This window comes from Nematolebias whitei, chromosome 20, assembly GCF_014905685.2.
Source record: "Nematolebias whitei isolate Nwh7 chromosome 20, NemWhi1, whole genome shotgun sequence".
Classification (NCBI taxonomy): Eukaryota; Metazoa; Chordata; class Actinopteri; order Cyprinodontiformes; family Rivulidae; genus Nematolebias; species Nematolebias whitei.
In genome coordinates, this window is record NC_056517.1 from 31,626,099 (window position 1) to 31,650,866 (window position 24,768).

The following is a 24,768-nucleotide window of genomic DNA, read 5'->3' on the forward strand; positions in this document are numbered from 1 at the left end:
GCATCTGTAGCCTAAATGAGCGGGCGCTGGTATCAGTGCTGCAGTACACGCAGCAGATCGGACTGCACAGATTAAAACAGACACCGGGTTGTCTCCCACGTGGAAGCAAACACAGGCCGAGTGCACGTGTTTGACTGGGCCGGTGCTGACAAAAACACCTGCACAGTTCCAGCACCATATATCCATGGCTGCCTGTAACGTCCACAGTGAGAAGCAGAAAACTGAAAGCATGTTATCAAACTGTTCTCAACTCTAGGCTCTCCATACGAGTCCATTTCAGCTGCAGGAGAGCCACTCTAAATCTGACTGTGCTCTGACAACTCTCCACTGCATTCATGCACACTGCAGGATTTACAACCAAACTGAAAACTATTTTCCAAATTCAAAAGAAAAGAGTAGGTGGGTGTGAAGTTAGAGGGCTAAAATTCATTAAAACTTGCAAGCTAATGCGTTGTGTGTAGTAAATAAAGGCCTCTAAAAGGTCACAATTAAGCAAAATGTGCACAATTTAGGGTACATTTCAAAACAATAAGTAAAAAGGCTTAAAGGGGAGTATATGCATGTGCATATTGTCTTTTTCTAAAGTGGTGTATTCTGCTTCTTTTTTAATTATTATGTATGTGGGTCTTTTTTTCCTGTATAATTAAAACATGCTACTGGATGCCTCAAATTTATGCCATGGGAGAGAGGGAGGGATGGATGGATGAATGGAGAGAGAGAGCACGATGGAGAGAGAAAGATACAGAAAGAAAAATATGTCCGTCCGTCCGTCCGTCCAATGGACAGCTTTGTAAAATTGTAATTCCGTAGGTTTGTCTATTCTTAACAGTGATGTAACTATAATCAAACTGTTGCAACAAACAAGTGAGTGCAGTTTTTATTATAGTAATAATTAGAATAATACAAAATAATGAATTGAGTTAGACAGTATTAAAATGTCTATTTGAAATTATACACCAGACGTCTTGTAGACCTTTGTGACATATCTTTGCATCTTACCTGGAAGCCCTGGATGTGAGCCAGGTAATCCAGCTGCTGTGCTGGCTGCACTGAGACTCCCATGTTCTTGCCCTTTATGGGTGGCGAGGCGTCGGCTGGGGGGGACTGAGGCGCCTGACCGTTAAGCAGCAGCTCTCTGGCCATAGTAGCAGTCGGGCTGGGTGATGAAGGTGAGCCGCTGTAGTACGGAGAATGTCCTGGGGGTACTGGGGCAGAGCAGGGCCCAATATCTTTGGATGTTACGTAGTTGATAGAGCCTCCACTGCTGCCACCAGAGCCCGGTGAACTGCCACTCTGCTTTCTACTGGCCTCCATCTCCTGATAGACGTCGGGGCTGAGGTGGAGGAGACCCTTCTGGGCTGGAGGGGTCACAGAAGAATGGAAGGTGTTGGATAAACAGCAGGAAAAAGGGTAAAAAATAAAGAAGCATGAATCAATAAACTGAAAGTGAAAAGAAGTGATTTAACTAAAAGGAAGAAACAATGCAAAGGTACAAAATACTGAATAAAAGGAAGTATGGAAGCACCAATCAATTAATTGGTGGACAGAATTGAACAATTTTTAGCGTGACCAGATGGTCAGACTGGTCACTGGTCAATTTTAATGTGCCTTAATTTTACCATCTGGCATCCCCAACCAGAATGTCAGACATGGGTTTTGAGAATATATTTTTTACTGCAGATAAAAAATATTGTGTTGAAATCACGTGTAAAAAGATTTCCTGGTCAATTACTTCTAGACAATGCCCCCCGTGTGTGTGTGTGTGTGTGTGTGTGTGTGTGTGTGTGTGTGTGTGTGCTCCCAAACTGTGCTCGTCTTCCCATCCTGACAATATCTGTTCAAGCTTGAGCACTAATAAAATCAAGTCTTCCGAGAGTCTGCTGGAACTCACACAGCCTCTTGCTTTCTCCTCCGAAACACAAACACAGAAATACAAACGAAGCATCCACCAATATCAACAGAGTGTCTATGACTTCATCTTTGATGGGAAACAGCAGCATCAGCTAACCAGCATCCTGTTCCACTTACACTGGTTGTTTCATTGGAGACTATTTTAGCATCTAATAAGAAAGTTCAGAGACAGATAATTTTAAGAAACCGAAGCAATGTTATTGTGTAAGCTTGTTTTAAGCATTCACACTATTGTGATCCTGTTTATATTTATTATTCCAGGTTGTTTAAAATAGTATGTACGTTTTTTCAGCATCTTTCTCGTACCACAATTTTTGTGCTATTTAAACAAATATATCAAAACATTCAGCTCTTTCAGGACAATCCTGCTATGACTTTTGGTATTGGTGCAAGTTTAGCCTCTAGAAATATTTAGCCTTTTCTGACACTTTTTTCCTCAGAAAATTAATTGAGCTCATTTTACATCCTTCATATCTTTTGATCTGTTTACAACCTTTTACTACTCCTTTAACATTTTGTTCTGGTTCAGCTTCCTTCTGCAAATTAAAAAAATCAGCTCCTTTCAGCTGTTTTGAGCACCTTTCTGCTTTACTCTGTTAACTACAATGTTTTTGTGCTTCTTCTAACTTATTTCTGCTCATTTCAGCTTGTTATGCTCCTTTCAGCTTATTTCTGCAAGTTTTAACTATGTCTGCTATTTCAGCTATCATTTACCTGTGTTTATGCTAATTTGAGCTTTTTCAGCTAATTCCACATTTTTTGCACTCATTTTAACTTTTTTCAGCCTCATTCAGCAAAAAATTGCTTCATTCTGGTAATTTAAGCTTCTTTCAGTTTTTTTAGCTACTACTCAGCTGTTGTTTTTCCAGATAATTTCCACTTTTTGGTGCTCATTTCTGCTTCTTTCAGCCTAATTGGGCACAATTGTGCTGTCTCCATTTCCTTCTGGTAACATGAGCTTATTTCTGCCTTTTCAGCTACTTTTCAGCAATTTTTATTTTTTTTTTTTGCTAATTTCATCTTTTCTTTTTTTTAGCAAATTTACTAATTTATTTTATGTCTAAACTGAACAATTGCAATGTTTTTTTCTTAAAATCTGGGTGTCCAAAAACTTCTTTAAAAGTCTTCAGTTAATTCAAAATGCTGCTGCCCGAGTGGAGTTAGAAGGAGAAATCATATCACTCCAGTTTTAGTTTCTCTACATTGGTTTCCTGTCAAATCCAGAATTGAATTCAAAATCTTACTTATAACCTACAAAGTTCTCAACAACCTAGCTCCATCTTATATTACAGATCTTATTGCTCCATATTTTCCTAACAGAGCATTTCGCTTTCAGACAGCAGGCTTACTCGCGGTTCCTAGAGTTTCCAAAAGCAGAACGGGAGGAAGCTCTTCCAGTTATCAGGGTCCTCTCTTGTAGAACCAACTTCCAGTTTCTGTCCATGAGGCTGACACATTGTCCAGTTTTAAGACTGGGCTTAAGACTTTCCTTTTTGATAAATCCTGTAGTTAGGGTCAGCTTGTTATGCTGCCTTAAACTTAGACCACTAAAGGACAAATTTACCTTATTTCCTTAAATGATTTGGTAAAATTTAATAGTTTTCATTTGATAATATTTCTATCTTAACATGTGATTCTTGACCTGCCATTGTGTATCTATTCCTATGAAACCCAGCCGGTCAAAGCAGATGGCTGCTTGTCCTGAGCCTGATTTTGCTAAAGGTTTCTTCCTCATGAGGGAGTTTTTCCTTTCCACTGTCACCTTCACGCTTGCTCAAGATGAGAGTTCTGTGATAGAGTTAAACTCGAGCAGAAAAACAGTGTTAAATTACTATTTTTATATATGAATGTTTCTGTTCAGTGCCCTGAGATGACTTCTGTTGTGACTTGGCACTATATAAATAAACTGAATTGAATTGTGTGCTCATGTCTGCTTATTTAAGCCAAATTCAGCAAATATTTGTTCTTTCTGCTTTCTTCTGCTAACTTAGGCTTGTTCTTCAATTTCAGCTACATTTCAGCATGTGTTTAGCTAATTTCAGCTGTTTTTCGGCAAGTTCTTCAGCAATAAGCATTCACACTGTATTTTCGCAGGAAATGCAATTTCTCTAGTTTTAAATAAGATGCAACTCAGTCCAAACATGCAGGAGTTAAGCAAAACAGCACATCAAGATTATGTCCTGTTTCACACAATTGGAGACTGTTATGTTGGCTACTTAGACTTTGACATAACTAATGTAGCTGAAATAGACCAGAAAAAGACACAACGAGTTCAATAGTTTAAACAACGCTGAGTTGGACAAAAGACACGAAGCACACCAGAAGAGGGAGAACATGCAGAAATGAGAAGGGCGAGAAAAGATTAAAGACGAGAGTGAGCTGGGAGCCAGTTACGATGGAAGAGAATGTGAGGATGAGTGGATAGCAAACCCATGAGGAACCTCCGAGCCCAGTCAAGGTCACCAGAGACAGGAAGACCAGCTGCGTTTGTGTCTTTGTGTATGTCTGAGGTCTTGTTTGTGTGTGCAGACGGATTAACAGCTGGGAGAAAGTGGTGTGGAGTGAGCACATGACTGACAGTCTACTTCCTGTTTCAGTTAATTTTACCATTAAACACAAAGTCAGAGAGGGTTGCACACTTGTAGCTACCTCTAGTCTAAGGTTCTGGGAACCCAGCTGGCAGCATTTCCCTTTTAAAAACAAAACAAAAACAAAAAAAACAAGTTTGTGCCTTTTCCAAAGGAAAAGAAAAGCTGAAGGAAACAGCAATGAAATCCTAGGCTTATTACTCGTTCTACAACAAACTTCCCACTGCCAACAGTGACACAAACTAGAGGATTTTCTCCAACCTTCCATTGATGATGACAACTATAATTTGAATTGACACATATAAAACTTGCAGGCCTGCAAATTTTGAATGTTGCACCGTAAAAAAAAGAGCTGTAATCCAGCATGACATCAGCAGTGAATAAAAACTAAACGGGGAGTCAGTCAGCGTGCATGTGAGGATGCCTGCATGTGATTGAGTACTCGAGTGTCGGATGGTGAGCGTGAGAAGCAGCAAGCATGAGTGAGACAAAGAAGGGGAGCCAGAGAAAGTGAATAAGCAAAAGTGACCGAGTGTATTTCTCTATGATGTTGGTTGTGAAATTGTGTATGTGAAGTGAAAGGGGGCAGGAGAGAAGGAAGGCTGTGAAGAAGGGGGGAGTATAAAAAATAAAACGGCAATGGAGAGCTGTGTTTGTGGTGCTGGTTCCAGGCAGTTGCTGAGGGGTCCCAGACTCGGTGTCCGGTGGGCCAGGGGGAGCCAGAGCCAAGCATGAGACTGATCGAAAACAGATAGGGCCGGAGCCCACCACTATAAATCACCAGTGTGGAGCAAGACCTTTACATAGTTCACACATGCACACAATGCACAGACACACACATATATATAAGCAGCAGGAAATGAATTGTGGCAACTCAAGTGAAAAGCCCTGCTGCAATCCCCATGGGAATAAAAGGGAGAAAAATCGCTCTTCGAACTTCTTTTTTTCCCCCTTTTCTTTTTACACTCCCTTCCTGTCTCTAAGCCACCCTGTTTGTTGTAGCAGCGTCTTCGACTGCTTACACAGAGCAAAGAACACACACACGAAGTTTGGAACGAAGGCTGTGCGTGACTAAGATATGTGTGTGTGCTTTGTTTGCAAAAGAAAGAAGATATAGCAATAAATGAACAGCCCTTGACACTTTCATCCACTTTTTTTTCCCACTAATGCAAAAATGAACTGTTGAAAAGAGTTAGCAAATGACAGAAATGTAGACGTTGAAGGTTTTTATGATAACTTGGATAAATAAATGGTACAATAATATAAATATAAAATCCAGACTACCTTGGATGTCAATACAGACGCTGTTAAAGGAGCAAAACCCCATGAAATGAGCACAGAGCTTTATATTACAGAAGAACACGACTAATTCTTAAACAAGAACACTGGTTTTATTTTAAATATACAATTGATGCTAGGGTTATTTGCAGCCTTATTACTGCTAGGCTTGTGAGCGTTGCTGGTCAATTTACTACTTGTAAGTTGGATGGTACTAATAATATATACAAGTGCAGACGTTTTAAACAGTAGCCCATCACAGGCAATGTTATAAGCATGCATAATTAGTTATTAACCTTTAACAAACCACTTTGCCTTGACATAAAACAATAAAATTGTGAAATTTAAAATAAATAAAAAACTATATCCTTCAGGATATACTGATTCAAAGTTAGCGTCTGTTTTGAAGATGAAAATTTAATTTGTTGCCATAACTTTGCTTTTTGCAGTACTGATTCGGTCTGCACTTCAGGGTATAATAAACGATAAAAGGCATAAAAGAACTGCTTTGATTTTTAAAAGGCTTCTGTGGGAAAATATGACCTACTCCATGATCGTTGGCTTCAACATCCAGATTTATCCCAAACATCAACAGCTTTATACTGATTATCACCCCATTTTAAAATAATTTTGACTGTCATTGTGGAAAGTTTCATGACATTAAACTCTTGGTATCATAAGGACAATCTGTTAGAGCATTCAAGCAACAGGAACGTGTGGGGTTAAAGAGAAGATACAACTGTTTATCATCTCCATGTAAATAACTTCTTGTGTTACATTAAAAGAACGCCGTGTATTCAGAAAAGAAAGGCCTGCAATAACCCACTGAAACACACCTCGAGGACATTTTGAAGATAAGGGAATTGAGTTACAAGAAATGCCTTTCAGAAAATAAATCTGAACCTTAGCAGGGCCAAGCCTCCAAGTCTAGCTTTTTAAAAGAAATTACTTAATAAGAAGTGTTAAAAAAAAGCCAGCGCTGAATGTAGTTTCACAATAAAAGCACAAATAGGTGAGTGACAAAAGCCTGCACTGACATAATATTCTAATTGGTAATTTCCATTTCATCTAATATTCAGAAAAGACCGATCCCAAAAATAAGTTTTACTGCTTTTTGCTAATAACTTAGGAACACAAAGTTGTTTACTCGTTATACAAATACTAAGAAAGTAAGACTCATTTTTTGTATCTGATACTTACATCTATGAACACAATGAACTCGACTAAATCAGCAGTCAGAAACACATTACTAAAACAAATAATTATCGGTAATCATTTTTATTCATAACTATTAAACATAATGAAAATCCAGAAAACAATATGAAGCTGTGCAAATTGCAAGTAAATTGCACCTTTTTTTTTTTACATTCAACTTTTTAGTCATTACCAGTAATTCTTTATCAAAAACAAGGTATTAGACCTTAGTACAGACAAAGAAGAAACTGAAACCAGCTGTTTGTTTGAATGATTTGTAAATGGTGTTCATGCAAAATAAATAAATAAATCAATTAAAAAAGACTGACTTTATTCACATTTTAATGTTTTGTGTGGTTTGGAGAACTAAACAGAATTAAATAGCTTAATATGGTGTCCCCTAAGGCTCTATTTTAGGCCCCTTACTTTTTAATTTGTACATGTTGCCACTTGGGTCATCAGGAGCCATGGAATAAGTTTCCACAGTTATGTTGATGACACACAGCTATAAATCTCATCTCACGATGACCCCCAGCCAATCACTGCACTTTTAATTGCATTTCAGACAAAAACCTGGATGGCACAGAACTTTCTCCAGCTAAACCAGGGCAAAACAAAAGTTGTAATCATTGGACTGGACATTCAGAAAGAAAATACAATTCAGAAATTACAAACTTTGTCTTTAAAACCTTCAAAAAAAGTAAGAAGCCTGGGAGTTCTTTTTGACTCCGAGCTTACTTTTATTCCACATATCAAACGTATAGTCAAAACAGGATTTTACCATCTAAAAATTATTTACAGAGTCCGCCCTCCTCTCACTCTCACCAATACTGAGACTTTGATGCACATTTTTATTTCTAGCCATTTAGAGTACTGTAATGCACTGCTTTCTGATCTCCCTAAGAAAAAATTGTCCAGTCTTCAGCTGTTACAAAACTCTACTGCTCGTGTGCTAACCAAGACCAGAAGGCAGAGTTATATTACACTGATTTTAAAATAATTACATTGGCTCCCTGTGCACCTCAGGATTGATTTTAAGATTCTTCTAGTGGTTTTAAAATGTCTCAGTGGTCTTGCACCATCTTATCTCACATAGCTGCTATTACCTTATGAACACTGTGGACCCTAAGGTCCTCTGGCACTGGACTACTAACAGCTCCAATAGTCAGAACTCACACCGTGAGGCTTCTTTCCAGTACTATTGTCCCTGTCTTTGGAATAGTCTGCTGGAGAACCTGAGGGGCGCAGAGAATGTTGTTTTTATGAGCAGGCTCAAGACTCATCTTTTTAACTGCATTTCCTAAACTGGATCATCTCTGCTCAGTCTATATATTTTCCATATAATTGTGTGTCAATTGGCAGAGGGGAGGGTATTGCTTGCTTTTATCTTGTGGGTTTGTTCATAATTCTGTACAGTACTTTGAGCTGCTTTTAGTATGAAGGGTGATTTATAAATAAAACTGACTGATAGGTTGATTGATAAAGAACTAAATAGTGGGTAAGTAAAACTTCATGCCTAGTGTGAGATAAGTGAGAATGGTACCCCAGCAAGTTAATTTAAAGCCAAAATTAGAAACGCCATCAAATAAGGAAGACTTTGTTACTCTGAAAGACTCTACTCGAGATGTCTTGGACAACTGCTGGAGTTTGAGGGGCCACAGAAACCACAAACAGCACAAAAGTCCACCCAAAGGAACAATAATTTATTTCTGAGCATAAATTAGATTATATATTTTAGAAGAATATTGGGAAAGTTGAATAAATTGTGTCAGAAACCATATTCACATCTGGACCTTTTATAGCAAGCCTAAAGCAATAACAAATTTGAAAAATATGAAAGATCACATCTACTCTCCAGGGTGAGGCTAGATACTCACAGTTCTTCCAAAAATCATTAGTAAACTACGAGTTTTTGGCACATTGGAATCTACAAGGTTATCTGCTTGTTTTCTATGTCCCTCAACATCTTGAGGGACATTCATTTGTTCATTCTGGGTTCATCTGTCCCCAGAAAAACTGTATATCAACCTACATGCATTTAAGTACAGCTAATTTAGTTAAAGACACTAAAATAAGAATCCAACAGTGTTCAGTCAGGTCATCTGGACTGTTCCTTGTTTTGTTGAGACATTTCACCCTCCATCCAAAGGGCTTCATCAATCTGAGAAGTCACATACAAACTGTTTTCCCCACCAAGCAGTACACTCCTACAGTGGACCAACCAGTTTGCTGGTGATAAGATGGTTTCTGGGGACTGTTCTCTCCTTTATCGACTCCTCCCAGGCAACTACAGCCAAAATGATGGTGATGGAGGGCGAACCGTCTCTCAACAAGGGAACTGTCTAGATGACTGACAGAATATTGCTGTATTTTATACCTGGATTATTGAGCATGAACTTTAATGACTAAAATAAGAACTTTTATAAATCAATGTAGGACAACAGCCAATCATGCTCAGATATTCCTGTGCACCTTTACAAAAAATGTTTTGCAAGTGTTTTACCAATGAAAATATTCTGGACCCTATTGACTTTGGAGAGCAAGAAACATCTAAAACTACCATTAGCTGTTGAGCAAAGTAAAAAAGTGTTTTGTTTTTATTTATTTTATTTTTTACTTAATTTTTGCTTTCAGATAGGTCAACCAAACTGACAACCAGCAGCCGAGGAAAACCAGCTGTTTGAACAAATTTGCATCCTTGCACATTTTTGGGACAAGTCCTTTGAGACTCACTCCCCTCTATAAATAAGTGTCTTTAAGGCCATCTTATTCCCATGTACACTAACATAAATCTGATCATGAAGTTATTCTGTACTTGTCTTTACACATATTTTATTTCCCATCATTTATCTTGCCACTTTTTTAGTTTTTCCGTTGCACGTTTTAAGAACCCCAAAAATGTTTTTTTTTTGTTTGTTTTCAAAACAGGGTCCAGAGTGCTACTCTGCTGTTGGACTTCAACAGCCACATGGATAGCAAAAGCGTAATTTAGAGGGGTGTGACTGGTAGGAACCTTCTGACCTGAACCCGAGTAGTGTTCTGTAATTGAATTTCTATGCTACTCGCAGTTTGACCAAAACAGAAAGTGTATGGATGGGTTCAAGAGTGGAGAGATCTTGAAACACAATCTGTGTGTTGTTGTGTAGACAGACAAAACCTAGACTTTTGAAAACAATGTCATATTTCTGACCTGAAAATCTGTGTTTCTGTGTAAACAACGCCAGAATCTGGTCTTAAAATATGTGATGGAAAAAGTTTACGAATGAGTGAAAATGGTGATAAAAGAGACTACAAACGTTTTGGAGAATCTTAAGCTGGGCTCAGTGTGTTCTACCATTATATTATAAATATGTGGCATGGGTCTTTTAGGCAGCACAGTGGCACAACTGGTAGAGCTGCTGCCTCTCAACAAGCAGGTTACCCTGGTTCAAATCCCGGTCCGGGGACCTTTCTGGGTGGAGTTTGCATGTTCTCTCCGTGCATGCGTGGGTTTTCTCCGGGTACTCTCGTTTCCTCCCACAGACAAAAAAAAATGATGTTAGGCTGATTTGTTTGTTTCGTTTGTCTCCATGTGGACCTGTGATGGACTGGAGACCCGCCCAGAGTGTACCCCGCCTCTTGCACAGTGATGGCTGGACATGGGTACCAGTGGCCCCAGCGACCCAAAAAGGAAGAAGCGGGTAAAAGATCATTGATGGATGCGTCATTTAGGGTTTCAGTTTTCGTGTATGGAACAGAGGGGATAAAAACTTTAAAAAGTAATTGCAGCAGTGTAACCAGGGCCAATGTTTATTTTGAAAAAAAAAATAAAAAAAAAATAATAATAATAATAATAAGAGGATCACCAAAATTAACAGAATAAAACCTCTAAAGTTCAAGACTTTTCATGAAATGTTTGAACATTTCATGAAAACTCTGAATTAAGATGTAACGCCAACCAACACGCTACCAAACATTTAACCTTCCTTCCTAAAGTTTAGATGCAATAAAAAAATGTGTAGAAGAGAAAAACAAAAGAACAAGGCTCATCTGTCAGCAGTACAGCTCATGGATTAATATGCTTATTTGTAATCAAAACTATATATTGGTTTATCTACCACAAAGTAGGATTTGTCTTTACTAATAAAAAGTCTTAATTTATAATAAGATGAGCTGAATATGTGTAGAATGAAAGCGTGAGTGTGTTTGTATATAGCTACACTTCTGAGTGTTGTGTGTTAATCCTGAGTGAAAAGCTCTGTTTTTACTAAGGAAGGCAGCAGGGGGAGAACCCAGAGGGCCTCTATGTGGTGGCCCTGTAAGCCCATGTGAATAAGCCTCAATTCGCAGGCTCCCCACGAGGACGCACGGCCAATTAAGCTGACAGTCAGAAGCCCATTGACCAGTCACAGAGATTAAACGCCGGGCCATCTCATGGCTAAAACCACCTGCAGGATGGAGGGAGTGATGGAAAGCAAGAGAGGAGTAGGAGGAGAAAATGGTAATAGATACAGAGAGACGTGCCGATACTCACTGTTACTTGTTGCTTCGGTAAAAGGCACCTTTTGTCCATTCCAGCCTTTGTTGTCCATCTGAAGTGATGCAGAAGGGGAGAGAGAAGAGGGAAGTAAGAGAGATGTCGATTCTTGAGCAGACAGCTTCTTCACGCATGTCAGACAAGTTCCTCCCTACTGTTTGGTCCACAAAGAGACAAGTACTCACATGAGACGCCTAAGAAGACTACTGCTTCTCTTCGCCAACTACTCGTTTAGAGGCTGTTGTCAACGTTTAGGAACCTAAAAAGCTTGTTTTCAACGTGTTAATTCTTCTGTGATGCATGTTTCTGCCTGCACAAACATACATGTGTCCGCTGAAGACACGCTATGGCTGTGAACAAATGCATCCCCGTCTCTGATCTCTAGTGGACGAAGGCAACGTAAATAATTTGCAGGAGAAAAATGGAGTGTGGAGTGTGATGGAAGTGATCCTTAAAAAGACAAATTCTTCTACGGCGGCTATAAAGCTCAGGATCTTCCGCAGATATAAAGCAAGGTGGGGCGCACAAAAAGTTCTTAAGATGGAAGTTTTACAGACATAAAGTCATTTATCAGCCGCTAATTCAATTTAGTCTAAATATTCTGCTTAAAAATCTTAAACAGAACACTAGAAACAAATGTAAATGTTGTCAGGACTGTTTACTTTGGAGATCAAAGCAAAAAAAAAAAAATCAATGACTCAGCTGGGTTAGGGTTTCTTAGAATAGACAACTAGCCATTAAATTATGACCATCCCCAATATGGAGGGGGATACAGTTTGTGCCAACAAAACAACAACCCATAGCCAACAAGCATAGGTCTAGAACTAAGATGTGCTCTTTCAGCAATGTGAGTTTTTCAGTAGCTCTTCTTTTAAACTGGACAGCACACGCCATCCTTCACTCCACAGGTGTAAATTATGACCCTGCCTTTAGATCACCAGTTTTCCACAGACCATTTATGGTAAAACCTAACTAATACAAACATCCAACAAGAACTGCAGGTTTAGAAATAGTTCATAAAAGCTGCATTAAATCAGAATTTGGCCCTAGTCATAATTTCCTAAATAATAATCCTTCTCCTGGTTATTAACAGTACTGCTATCGCATGATGATCTTGTCTGGTTGCCTAAAAATATATATATATAAATATAGCATCACATATAATTAATGGGCTGTCCAAAGAATAATTGATATTCAGCAAAAAGCTTCGTTACGTAACAACATTTTCCTAATTCTGCTCTAAGAGCTCTTGAGCCTAAAATGCAATGAGGTGAATAGTGATCAATGGCTGCTTGCAAAACAATCATTTCAGAGGAGCTGAATGAGTTGCATAAGAGGTCAGCAGCACAGAGACCTGTGATCAACCTGAGCATAAATTCACAGTCAGTAAATCTGCTGAGGAAATAAAACATACATTGAAAATACATTGCTTAAAGCCCAAACTAATAACTATTCTTTATTTATCGTATTTTCCGGACTATAAGTCACTTTTTTTATTCATGGTTTGCCCAGTCCTGCGACTTATAGGCTGAAGCGACTTATATACATTTTTTTTTCTCTATTCACGACAACGTTTTTGACTGAAGGCGTTAAATGTTCATTCATACTGACATGAACCAAAGAGTAAACATTACCATTTGCAGCAGCGAGGGGGTCCTCTAGGCTTTTTACAACTATATGTTGTTCCTCTACTGCTAGCCCCGCCCCAAAACATTTATTTAGAGACAACTGAGAAAAACTCAACAAGTAAAATGCCCCCAAAAGAGATGTAGAATGAGACCGGTGAATTTACCGATAACTTACTTGTCGGACTCGTTGGCTTGTTATGTTAATTAAGCGTGTTCAGTTTGGATCCCAGGTATGTTCTGTGAGTTATTGTTATTTCAGATTAAATGTCTGTTCTTGCACTTTGTGAAATACACTTCTAAATAAATGTGACTTATATATAGTTTTTCCTCTTCGTGAGGCATTTTTTTGACTGATGCGACCTATTCTCCGGAGTGACTTATAGTCCGGAAAATGTGGTAGATAGGCATTTCATTTTGGTTAAAGATTTTACTTTATTTAAAAAAAATGCTTATTGGAGTCCACGAGAAGACTCTAAATAACTTTCTAAATAACTTTGCATTAATGGTCGGTCGTCCGTCCTCTTTATCCTGTTTCTTCCTTTTCGGGATGCGGGGGTCACTGGTGTCCATGTCCAGCTCATAAACTGCCAACCTTAGCTGTTATCTCAGCAAAACAATGACAATTTTCAACCTCTAAGAAATTAAATAGTTACATACAACAACAAACTGGGGGTGAGGGTTGTATATACTAAATATACAAGCTGGCATAAAGACTAGTTTAAAAGTATAACTTTTACCTCTGAAGGGGTCTGAGGGACTGTGGAGGCCTTGTATCCCAATTGTAGCAGCATCGCCTCAGCAGCGTTCCGCTTGGCCACCTTCTTGTTGGGCCCTGTTCCCGTGGCAACCTCGTTATTAACCTTCACCTGCATCAGCACACAAAGACAGACACAGCATCAGAATATTAAGGCTGCACGGTTACATTACGCTCCGGTGTTATTGACCATGTGACTTTCTTCTAGCTTTTATGCTTCCGTTCACTTGCAGCTGAGAACAATCGCTCTCTGAGCCAAGTCAGCCATGCAACATGAAGTGTTTGTTTTCCAGTAATCCCAAAGCATTAAATCTGTCTATACAGAATGTAAGCAGAAATTTCCAAGAGAATATCAGCCGTCGTCGTGTTATGCAAACAGACAATTACACTGTACAAATAACATTCTGGGAGCCAAAGCCTGTGAACAAGCAGGGCTCAGCACACTTATTCAAAGTGGCCTGACAAGCTCAAGTACTGCCCTGAATGCATAAAGTAAGCAACAACACACAGCAAGGATAAACAACGCGCAACCACATCACTAAACAGAATCACTTTTTTAATTGGATATTAAAAACTAATCAGCTCCTATTCAATAGAAGGTGGAGTTTTTACTCAAACCAGTGATGGGTTTAAAGAAAAGATGTGAAAACTGAGGCTCATTTGAGCTCTGCTGCCTACCGAGGGAAACAATGTGGAAATTTTAGAAGAGTGAGTGGACTGCACAAAAGAACACACACACTCAGGGCCTAATGTGTGTATCAAAGAGGCATGGAGAATAGGTTTGAGGCTGAATTACTGCCTGATGCTGAGAGAAGCTCTGTTCTTCGTTTGAAAGAAGAGGATTACGGAAGAAAAGACAAAGGAGGGAGATTTTGACTGAGAGACGGAAAGAAACATGAATAGAAGCAAAGACAGTCGGGGGAAAAAAAAACGCAGTTGAAATGACATGCGCTAATAAAAACGGACAAATACCATTCAGACACAAGCTTCTCAATAAAGATTTCTTGTGTATATTCACATCCAGCAGCAGCAGCTATACTAAAACACTCAAATTGTTTTGACTCGTGTGCCGACAGCAGGTAAACTGAGAAAATAAAACTGCGTACATTTTTCAGTTCCAAGTAGTTAAACTCACCCTAGCATCACTTTAACAGATATAAAGTTATATCATAGTTACAGCTCGATAGTAATTATTTAAGTATAGTAACTTAAAACAATTTTCTAAAAAACAAAAAAGTTGTTATTACAGATATTGCATTTAGTGATGGAGTTCCTCAGGGTTCAATGCTAGGACCAATACTCTTTACTTTATGCTTCCATTAGGTAATGTTGTTAAACAGCATGGGATACATTTTCATTGTTATGCTGATGATACACAGTTATATTTGTCCATGAAACCCAATTAATCCAATCAGCTACTTAGACTACAAGCATTTCTTAAAGACATAAAAACCTGGATGACCCTAAATTGTCTGCTTTTGAACTCAGACAAGATTGAGGTTTTGGTTTTTGAACCTGAGCACTTTAGGAAAACATTTTTCAGTCTTTCGTCCTCCTTGGATGGCATTAATCTGGTCACCAGTTCTAATGGTAAAAATATTGGTGTTATTTTCGATCAGGACATGTCTTTTATCCCCCACATTAAAAATGTTACTAGAACCACCTTCTTCCACCGCGTAATATCGCTAAAATTATAAACATCTTATCTGAAAATGATGCAGAAAAACTGGTTCATGCATTTGTCACGTCTAGACTGGACTATTGCAATGGTTTATTATCTGGGTGTCCAAATACTTCTTTAAAAAGTTTTCAGTTAATCCAAAATGCTGCTGCCAGAGTCAAGTTGAAACAGCCAGCCGGTCGAAGCAGATGGTCGCTTGTCCTAAGCCTGGTTCTGCTAAAGGTTTCTTCCTCATGAGGGAGTTTTTCATTTCCACTGTCGCCTTCATGCTTGCTCAAGATGAGAGTTCTGCGATGGAGGTAAATTCAAAGCAGTCTGATCCTCAGTTAAATAGTGTTAACAAGTGTTTATATATATATATATATATATATATATATATATATATATGAATGTTCTTGTTCATTGCCCTGAATAGACTTCTGTTGTGACTTGGCGCTATATAAATAAAGTGAATTGAATTTGTGCGTTCACTTTGCAGAAGCAGTATATTTTATTTTATGAGTAATGTCTCTTTACAACACAACTACATTCTTGCATATTCTAGAGGTGCAGAAAACACACCATGTGCTGTCTTTACTAGAACCTACAGACAGACTGAAATATAATAGAATAAAACATTTAGCTGATTCTCTGAGAAACAAGACTATAAAGATTAATGTTCTGTCCTGAGGTTTAACTGTGGTAATAAAAATATATAATAAATAAAACCTTCAAAAGTACATGCAGAAAAAGCAAAGATAAGGGATACTTAAAAAGAGAGGTCAGTTATGAAGGGACGATCATTTCTAAAATGTAAGTCATGCATCATATTTGTGTTTATTGTAATGTGTTCATTTTTCTCTATGATTACTGAGATTGTTGCCAAATGTGATCTGTTGTAAATGTTGTTTTTTGTGTGCAAGACATACAATTAATAAATAAACAAAAAAATCAATGGATTATACTCATTTCTGTTTTACCTCCAATCACTTCCCTTCATCTCATATCATATGGACACTGAATTAACAAAAAAAAATAATTACAAAAAGAAGGAACAAAAAGCAAATTCATCAATTTTAAGTGTGTTTGTTAAACGGTGATCACCAGACAATACTGCCCCCAAAATATTTTCATTTAATGATTTAATAAACTTACATTTTGATTTAAGTTTATTCTCTTGCAAACCAATTATGTTGTCAAGCTCTATAACATTTAAACCAGACTCTTCTTTCCAATAGTTTAATTTTAAGGAGCAATTAGAATAAGTAGGCAAAAGTTCACTATGTGTGCAGTCATATTGACCTTAACTTATTATCATCAGAGCGGGACAGCCTGGCCATCTGGATAAGATGTACCAACGATTAGTGTAAACACCGAAGGGTGTCTAGACACAGAGACCATGAGCTTCATCAGTTGTGTGCTTTAAAATGCAGACTGACATTACATTTTGTCAAGTGTGCACATTCCTTATTTGATCTATATTTGCTTCTATAAGTAAATACTTTGTTTTATAAAACCTATAAATCACAAGACTTCTTTGCAAAAGTCATTTTCATTAAATATTTTTCAAGCTCTGGACCCAACAAAATGAAACATCTGTGATTGGCTGCTGTCTGTCTTGCAGACTATAATACAGAGTGTTCTGCAGGTAAAGGCTACTTTCAGTAATTTCTATATGATTTTATTTGCTTGTTCATGCAGACAGAATTATGAAAACAAGGGAACGTGAGAAAATGCACCGTTTACCTGCATGACGAACTCTCGACGTCGGGGCATTCCTCTCTCAGAAAGCAGCTGGTACTCGGGCTCCTTCTCCTTCTTGGCCTGCTGGATCTGGGCTAGACGGCTGATGGGATTCATGCCTTGACCATAGTCTGGTGCCGTCTTGAAGAAAAAGAGGACAAACATGATCAGTTCCATTCCCCATCCCTTAACATGTGAATGCCGAGTTCACCAATATTTTCCTATTTAGATTTTCTCCTGTATGTTTTTTGCAATCAAACTATTTCTGTACATTTTGTGCTATTTTAATCCTTCATCTACCTAAACATTTCAATTAGGAATACTGTGCTATGACTTCTTAAAAACTCTCATTCTATTCAAAATATTTAACTTTATTTAAAATAAAATGTCTAATAAAAAGAGCTTTTCAAAAACCTTTTATATTTGAAATCTGCTTCAACTAGCTTTGTTTTACTCCATCCTCTTATGCCACTTTTAAATTTCTGCTAGAGTTCAGCTATTTTAATTTTTTACTTTTAAGCTACAGTTTGCAAAGTTTAGCTTTTAGTTACAGTTTTGCTAAGTTTGGCTACTGTTTTTGGTAATTATAGCTTTAGTTTATATTTTGCCTTTTAGCTACTTTTCTGTTGCTTTTAGCATTTAGCCACTATTCTCCTACTTTTAGCCATTCTTCTGCTGCTTTCCTTTTTCCTTGTATTTGACTGCTTTTAGCTTTTGCTCATTTTAGTCTCTTGACCATATTTTTCGGACTATAAGGTGCACTAAGGGGTGCACCGATTGCAGTTTTCTGGCTGATCATGATTTCTAAAAAGTCTGACCTGCCAATTCCGATTTTGGCCGATACTGATTTTGTTTTATAAGCGACACTGTCAGATGTTGTAAGGTCACAATGCACCTTCAATTTTCAGTCTTATTTTGTTGAAAAACATACCCTTGAACAATATCCTAGAAACAATACAAACTTGTTTTAACTGGCCATGAGGTAGTGCTCTGAAATATAACTTAAGTTCAGACAATTGTTGTTAAAAATACAAAAAAATCGGCAAAATCGTTTTCTCATGCAAGTATCGGACGATTTCCCAAAATTAAGGAAATCGAAAAAAAAAAAATTCTTTAACTTTCTCAAAAAATCAAAAGTGAGCCTTATAATCAGGTGCACCTTTTGTATTAATTACTTACTAATTACTTATTAATTACATACTTATGCTCTGCTGTTTTAAATTAAACCCAGTTTTAGCTTATTCCGCTATCATTTAGCACTCAGTATTCACACTGTATTCTTACAGAAAATGTAATTTCTCTAGTTTTATTAAAAAAAAATTAAAATCAGTTCCTAATTTTTCATTTTTGTTTAAAACTAAATGTGTTTCTGTTTTCCTTCTAAAGACACTCGATCTGTTCTAAAAACACAATCACGTATTGTTTGTTTGACCTAATGTGAGACATACTAAGCTCTGCTAAGTTTGGTAAAAAAAAAAATAAAAAAAATAAAAAACTGAAAAATGGAAATGCACAAACCTACCAACTAGGACAGTAGTGAACAAGTACTGTAATTTTCGCTGTATAAGTCAGTTTTTTTGCATAAATGAGCATGCCTGTGACTTATACAGCAAAGTGACATATTTATGTTTTTTCCCCTCATACTTATATTCCAATTTTTGGCTGAGATTTGATGATTTCATTAATTCCGACATGGAAAATATTGAACACTACCCGTTTCAGCCACTAGAGGGCCCTCAACCTATATGGCAAGCAAAGTGTCTCATTAATAGGTAAAAGTGGCTATTAATGAGACACTTGGTTTGCCATATTACCACCTTCGTTTCACTCCGGAACTCCTGGAGCAAACGCCAAATCAACTGCATTTCGCCACGCCGCCCAGGTGAAATGCAGCTGATTTGACCGTCAAAGTGCATTTATTAAGTAAAAGTTAGAATGACACACACCTTTTCTATCATTTTGAGCAAACAAATAATTGTTTTTAAGTGTTTGTTAATATTGTTAAAGTCCTCTTGTACATGCTCCTGCAGCTGCCATTTGGCAGCCAATCAATTTTTGGCGCAACACTGGCCCACATTTCTGGGTAATTAGCGGTGACGCGTAACAAACGCTAGGCGTCAGCAGTGACGCATAATGGATGCGACTTATACAGCGAAGCGACATATTTATGTGTTTTTCCACTTTATTAGACATATTTGGACTGATGTGACTTATACGGCGGTGTGGCGTTTACGGCGGCAAGTATGGTAGTAGGATTATCAAGGAAATCAAATCTTACGATAATTTGGATGTTGTCGGAGCTGTTCACTTGTTTTGCATGTTCTTGTGCGTTCATTTGACCAATCAAGAAGCCGGAAGGCTTTGATAGCATCTAAAAAATACTCGATTACATAACTGTTTAAATCCAAATAATTATTAATCAGAGCATGCTTTGCTTCTCAGACGTTTCCTGCCCGGCTGCTACAGCACCTTGAGGATGGTCTTGGTGCGTTTCTTGTAGTGGGTCTTAGGTTTCTCTATAGTTGGTATGAAGGGCAGCTTCTTCAGGTCCTGCAGGATTGACAGAGCAGCACGCTTCTTGGACAGCTTCTTACTGTTCCCTTCGCCATCAGCAGAAAACTCTCCAACAGTGACACGGGTGAAAAAGCTTTTCATGTGCGGGGGGCCACTCTCCTTCAACACCTGGGAAAGTTATTTAACGGAAAAAGTTACGAAACACACACACACAAAAAGAATTCATGTGAATGCATCAGTGGTTTGTCATTATGTGCAAGCAGCTGCAGGTGGTCCAAAACATCTGCTCTTCGTGATCATACAAAAATCTATCCACCCATATTCACACACAAACACACACATATGAAGTTTAACATGCTCCTAAATGACAGTCTCTGGTGATGAAGGCTCGGTTTCCTTCCTCCAGCCTCTGGTCACCTGGGAGACCTAAAACAAACACCGGCTGGCGTTAGGTCATGCTTCTGCAATCACATCTACTTCCTATGAAGTTTGAGAACAATGTGTGTAGCAGGTGGGGTTCTCTCTAACCTTACATAGGAAAGTGGACTGGAGAAGAATTAGATTTCACACTCTTACGACTCCAGATTTATATGTGCAGTTATCTGACGTATCTGTTCCAGCGCCTGTGTTTAAATGCTGCCTCAGGCCTTGATAGTTTACAGTGATGCTGTTTCCTGTCCTGCATTATTTTCACTGTAGTTGTATGGGTTTCTTTAGAATCTCAACCCTTCCCCCTCCCACGCTCCCCGGCTTTTCTTTTACTCCGGCGCAGACGGCACAAATTATAGCAATCTGTCGCAATCTAGAAACAGTTAATTTAAACCCAGCGGCCGATAAAACTGATTCAGCTGATAAGCAGAACCTTGAGAATTCCTGAGATACTTCACACGTCACCACAGACAAATACCAGACCCTTAAAAAAACAAAAGATAATGTGCACATTTTACTTTCTACACAGCTACACCACACAAAATAATAAGAGTCTTCAGGTTATTTAGGAAATGACATATTTGGTCTAATCTGTGCAAGCAAACCTAAAAACAATAGTTTTCGAATCATAATTGAACGTTTAGAAACCAACTAAAACAATCAAAAATTGCAACTTTCGCTGTAGATTTTGCAGTAAAACCTGTAATTTTTATAAACAAATAAAATGAAATAAAAAGCATTTTAAACTATGATCATCCTACGATGAAAAGGGCTTGAGTAACAGCTATTTTGCTCAGCTCTCGTGAATAACGTTATGCGTTATCTCATGCAAGATGTAATTGCTCTCTGAGTTATGTGTTGTGAATGATGCTAGGTTACTACCACATCCAATTTGAGCTCAATATCTATAAAAACTGACTGAGCCATAGTCGTTTGTGCATTATCTAAGACTGGTTAGCTGTGATGGCCATCTTGAATTGGGTTGACAACAAAATTTAATAAGTTGCATATGTAATTTACCATTACTTTATGAGAGCTTATAAGAGTAATTACAGGATATTCCTAATATCGCTAATAAAATCCACTTGTGGAAAAACGTTAACTCCATGTTAAAGAACTTGAGTATTTCTGCATTGGGAGCTCAAACATAATTCAATTCAATTCCATCCAATTAGCGCCAAGTCACAACAGAAGTCATCTCAGGGCACTGAACAAAAACATTTATATACTGTACATACAAAGTAAGTTAATAACATTAATTGTCTGAGGAGCAGATTGCTTTGGATTTAACTCCATCACAGAACTCTCATCTTGAGCAAGTATGAAGGCGAAAGTGGAAAGGAAAAACTCCCTCATGAGGAAGAAACCTTTAGCAGAACCAGGCTCAGGACAAGCGGCCGTCTGCTTCGACCGGCTGAGTTTGATAGGAACAGATACACAATGGCAGGTCAAGAATCACGTTAAGATAGAAAATGTATCAAATTAAAACTATTCAATTTTAACAATCCATTTTAATAAATGAGGTCAGTTTGTCCTCCAGTAGTCTAAGCCTATAACAGCATAACAAGCCAACCCTAACTATAGGATTTATCAAAAAGGAAAGACTTAAGCCCAGTCTTAAAACTGGACAATTTGGAAATTGGTTCCACAAGAGAAGAGCCTGACAACTGAAAGATCTTCCTCCCATTCTGCTTTTGTAAACTCTAGGAACTGCAAGTAAACCTGCAGTCTGAGAGCGAAGTGCTCTGTTAGGAAAATATGGAGCAATAAGAGCTGTAATAAAAATGGAGCTAGGTTGTTGAGAGCTCTGTAGGTTAGAAGGAAGATTTTGAATTCAATTCTGGATTTGACAGGGAGCCAATGGAAAGAAGCTAAAACTGGAGAGATATGATCTCTACTACTAACTCCAGTTAAGACTCTGGCAGCAGCATTTTGGATCAACTGAAGACTTTTAAATAAATATTTGGACACCCAATGCAATAGTCCAGTCTAGACGCAACCAATGCATGAACCAGTTTTTCTGCATCATGTTTTAGTATTATTTTTTTCTTTGGACCGTCACCCAACGTTGGATGTAAAGGATGTGTGTTGCAGGGAAGTCTGAGTAGTTGCTGAACTCCCTCCAGTCCCTGGGACCTACTCTGGTTTTCTTTTTATCTACTTGTTCAGGCTGTCTCTCCCTGCTTGTCCATCACAATGAACACATGTAAGTGCTCAGCTTGAGGGTGAGCAAGACAGAAACCAACACAAACATGGCTACATCCCTGATTGGGCTTGAACAAAAGGTCATCTTTCCACACAAAAACACAAACTCAATTCAAGATAAACATTTTCCTCCAGCTTTGGTGAATCTAGGCATCCTAGCGAGTGGCTGGCCAAGACATGTACCACGTGAGTGTGCTGCTCCCAGTTTGATTTTGTTACATGTCGTTGTTTAGTTGTCAGGCAACAAGTAAAGACTCCAGGAAGTTATGGGTCCTGGCCAAGAAATACTTTGAAACACAAATCCCCACCCCCCCCCCCCACCCCCCCTGTAAACAGTAAATAGTTGAGTTAAAACAAGAAACAAAGTCTAATTCATGAAGTTTGTCATTTGGAGGTATTAGAATTCAAATTTTGTCTCTTTTGGGCAAGTCTAACTAAATATATTACGTTTGTTTAATTGTGTCCAGCTAAGTAGCACATTGCTCCAATTACAGTGACTTGTGACAGTATTCGGCCCCCTTGAACTTTTCAACCTTTTGCCACATTTCAGGCTTCAAACAAAGATATAAAATTTTAATTTTTTGTGAAGAATCAACAACAAGTGGGACACAATCGTGAAGTGGAATGAAATTTATTGGATGTGTCAAACTTTTTTAACAAATAAAAAACTGAAAAGGGGGGCGTGCAATATAATTCGGCCCCTTTACTTTCAGTGCAGCAAACTCACTCCAGAAGTTCAGTGAGGATCTATGAATGATCCAATGTTGTCCCAAATGACTGATGATAAATAGAATCCACCTGTGTGTAATCAAGTCTCCGTATAAATGCACCTGCTCTGTGATAGTCTCAGGGTTCTGTTCAAAGCGCAGAGAGCATCATGAAGACCAAGGAACACATCAGGCAGGTCAGAGATACTGTTGTGGAGAAGTTTAAAGCCGGATTTGGATATAAAAAGATTTCCCAAGCTTTAAACATCCTAAGGAGCACTGTGCAAGTGATCATATTGAAATGGAAGGAGTATCAGATCACTGCAAATCTACCAAGACCCAGCCGTCCCTCTAAACTTTCATCTGGAACAAGGAGAAGACTGATCAGAGATGCAGCCAAGAGGCCCATGATCACTCTGGATGAACTGCAGAGATCTACAGCTGAGGTGGGAGAGTCTGTCCATAGGACAACAATCAGTCGTACACTGCACAAATCTGGCCTTTATGAAAGAGTGGCAAGAAGACAGCCATTTCTCAAAGATATCCATTAAAAGTGTTGTTTAAAGTTTGCCACAAGCACCTGGGAGACACACCAAACATGTGGAAGAAGGTGCTCTGGTCACATGAAACCAAAATTGAACTGTTTTGCCACAATGCAAAATGATATGTTTGGCATAAAAGCAACACAGCTCATCACCCTGAACACACCATCCCCACTGTCAAACATGGTGGTGGCAGCATCATGGTTTGGGCCTGCTTTTCGTCAGCAGGGACAGGGAAGATGGTCAGAATTGATGGGAAGATGGATGGGGCCAAATACAGGACCATTCTGGAAGAAAACCTGTTTGAGTCTGCAAGAGACCTGAGACTGGGACGGAGATTTATCTTCCAACAAGACAATGATCCAAAACATAAAGCCAAATCTACAATGGAATGGTTCACAAATAAATGTATCCAGGTGTTGGAATGGCCAAGTCAAAGTCCAGACCTGAATCCAATCGAGAATCTGTGGAAAGAGCTGAAGACTGCTGTTCACAAATGCTCTCCATCCAACCTAACTGAGTTCGAGCTGTTTTGCAGGAAGAATGGGCAGAATTTCAGTGTCTCCATGTGCAAAACTGACAGAGACAAACCCCAAGAGACTTCAGCTGGAACTGCAGCAACAGGCGGCGTTACAAAGTATTAACGCAAGGGGGCCGAATAATATTGCACGCCCCACTTTTCAGTTTTTTATTTGTTAAAAAAGTTTGACACATCCAATAAATTTCATTCCACTTCACGATTGTGTCCCACTTGTTGCTGATTCTTCACAAAAAATTAAAATGTTATATCTTTATGTTTGAAGCCTGAAAAGTGGCAAAAGGTTGAAAAGTTCAAGGGGGCCGAATACTTTCGCAAGGCACTGTATATATTATTTCAGACTGACATGAGAAATGTTTAAACTTTTCATCTTCAGGAACTTTTGCCAAAAATGAAAAACAGTTTTAGAATAAACTTTTATCTCTTTAAAAATGAAGCTGCAATTAACAATAAAATGACCATTGGATTTTTTTTTTGTTGTTGTTTGTTTTGCTATATTGGTACAAAGACTGTAAATTTCCTTGAGATATTATGGTGCAATTTTTTTAGGCTTCATCACCC

General features: G+C 38.3%; 1 protein-coding gene across 3 annotated transcripts in view; it reads right to left on the reverse strand.

The window, feature by feature from the left end:
* The window catches only part of stau2 (staufen double-stranded RNA binding protein 2), a 111,864-nt gene that overhangs the window by 52,634 nt on the left and 34,462 nt on the right, over positions 1-24,768 (reverse strand). For 2 of the 3 annotated variants that reach the window (XM_037693889.1, XM_037693886.1), the window contains exons 8-12: positions 19,742-19,954; positions 17,276-17,413; positions 13,853-13,981; positions 11,485-11,542; positions 1,000-1,358 (exon numbers count right to left, since the gene is read on the reverse strand). In XM_037693889.1, coding sequence (XP_037549817.1) covers positions 1,000-1,358; positions 11,485-11,542; positions 13,853-13,981; positions 17,276-17,413; positions 19,742-19,954 — 897 coding nt within the window. The remainder of the gene's footprint in view (positions 1-999; positions 1,359-11,484; positions 11,543-13,852; positions 13,982-17,275; positions 17,414-19,741; positions 19,955-24,768) is intronic. The other variant, XM_037693888.1, reaches the window with a different exon arrangement.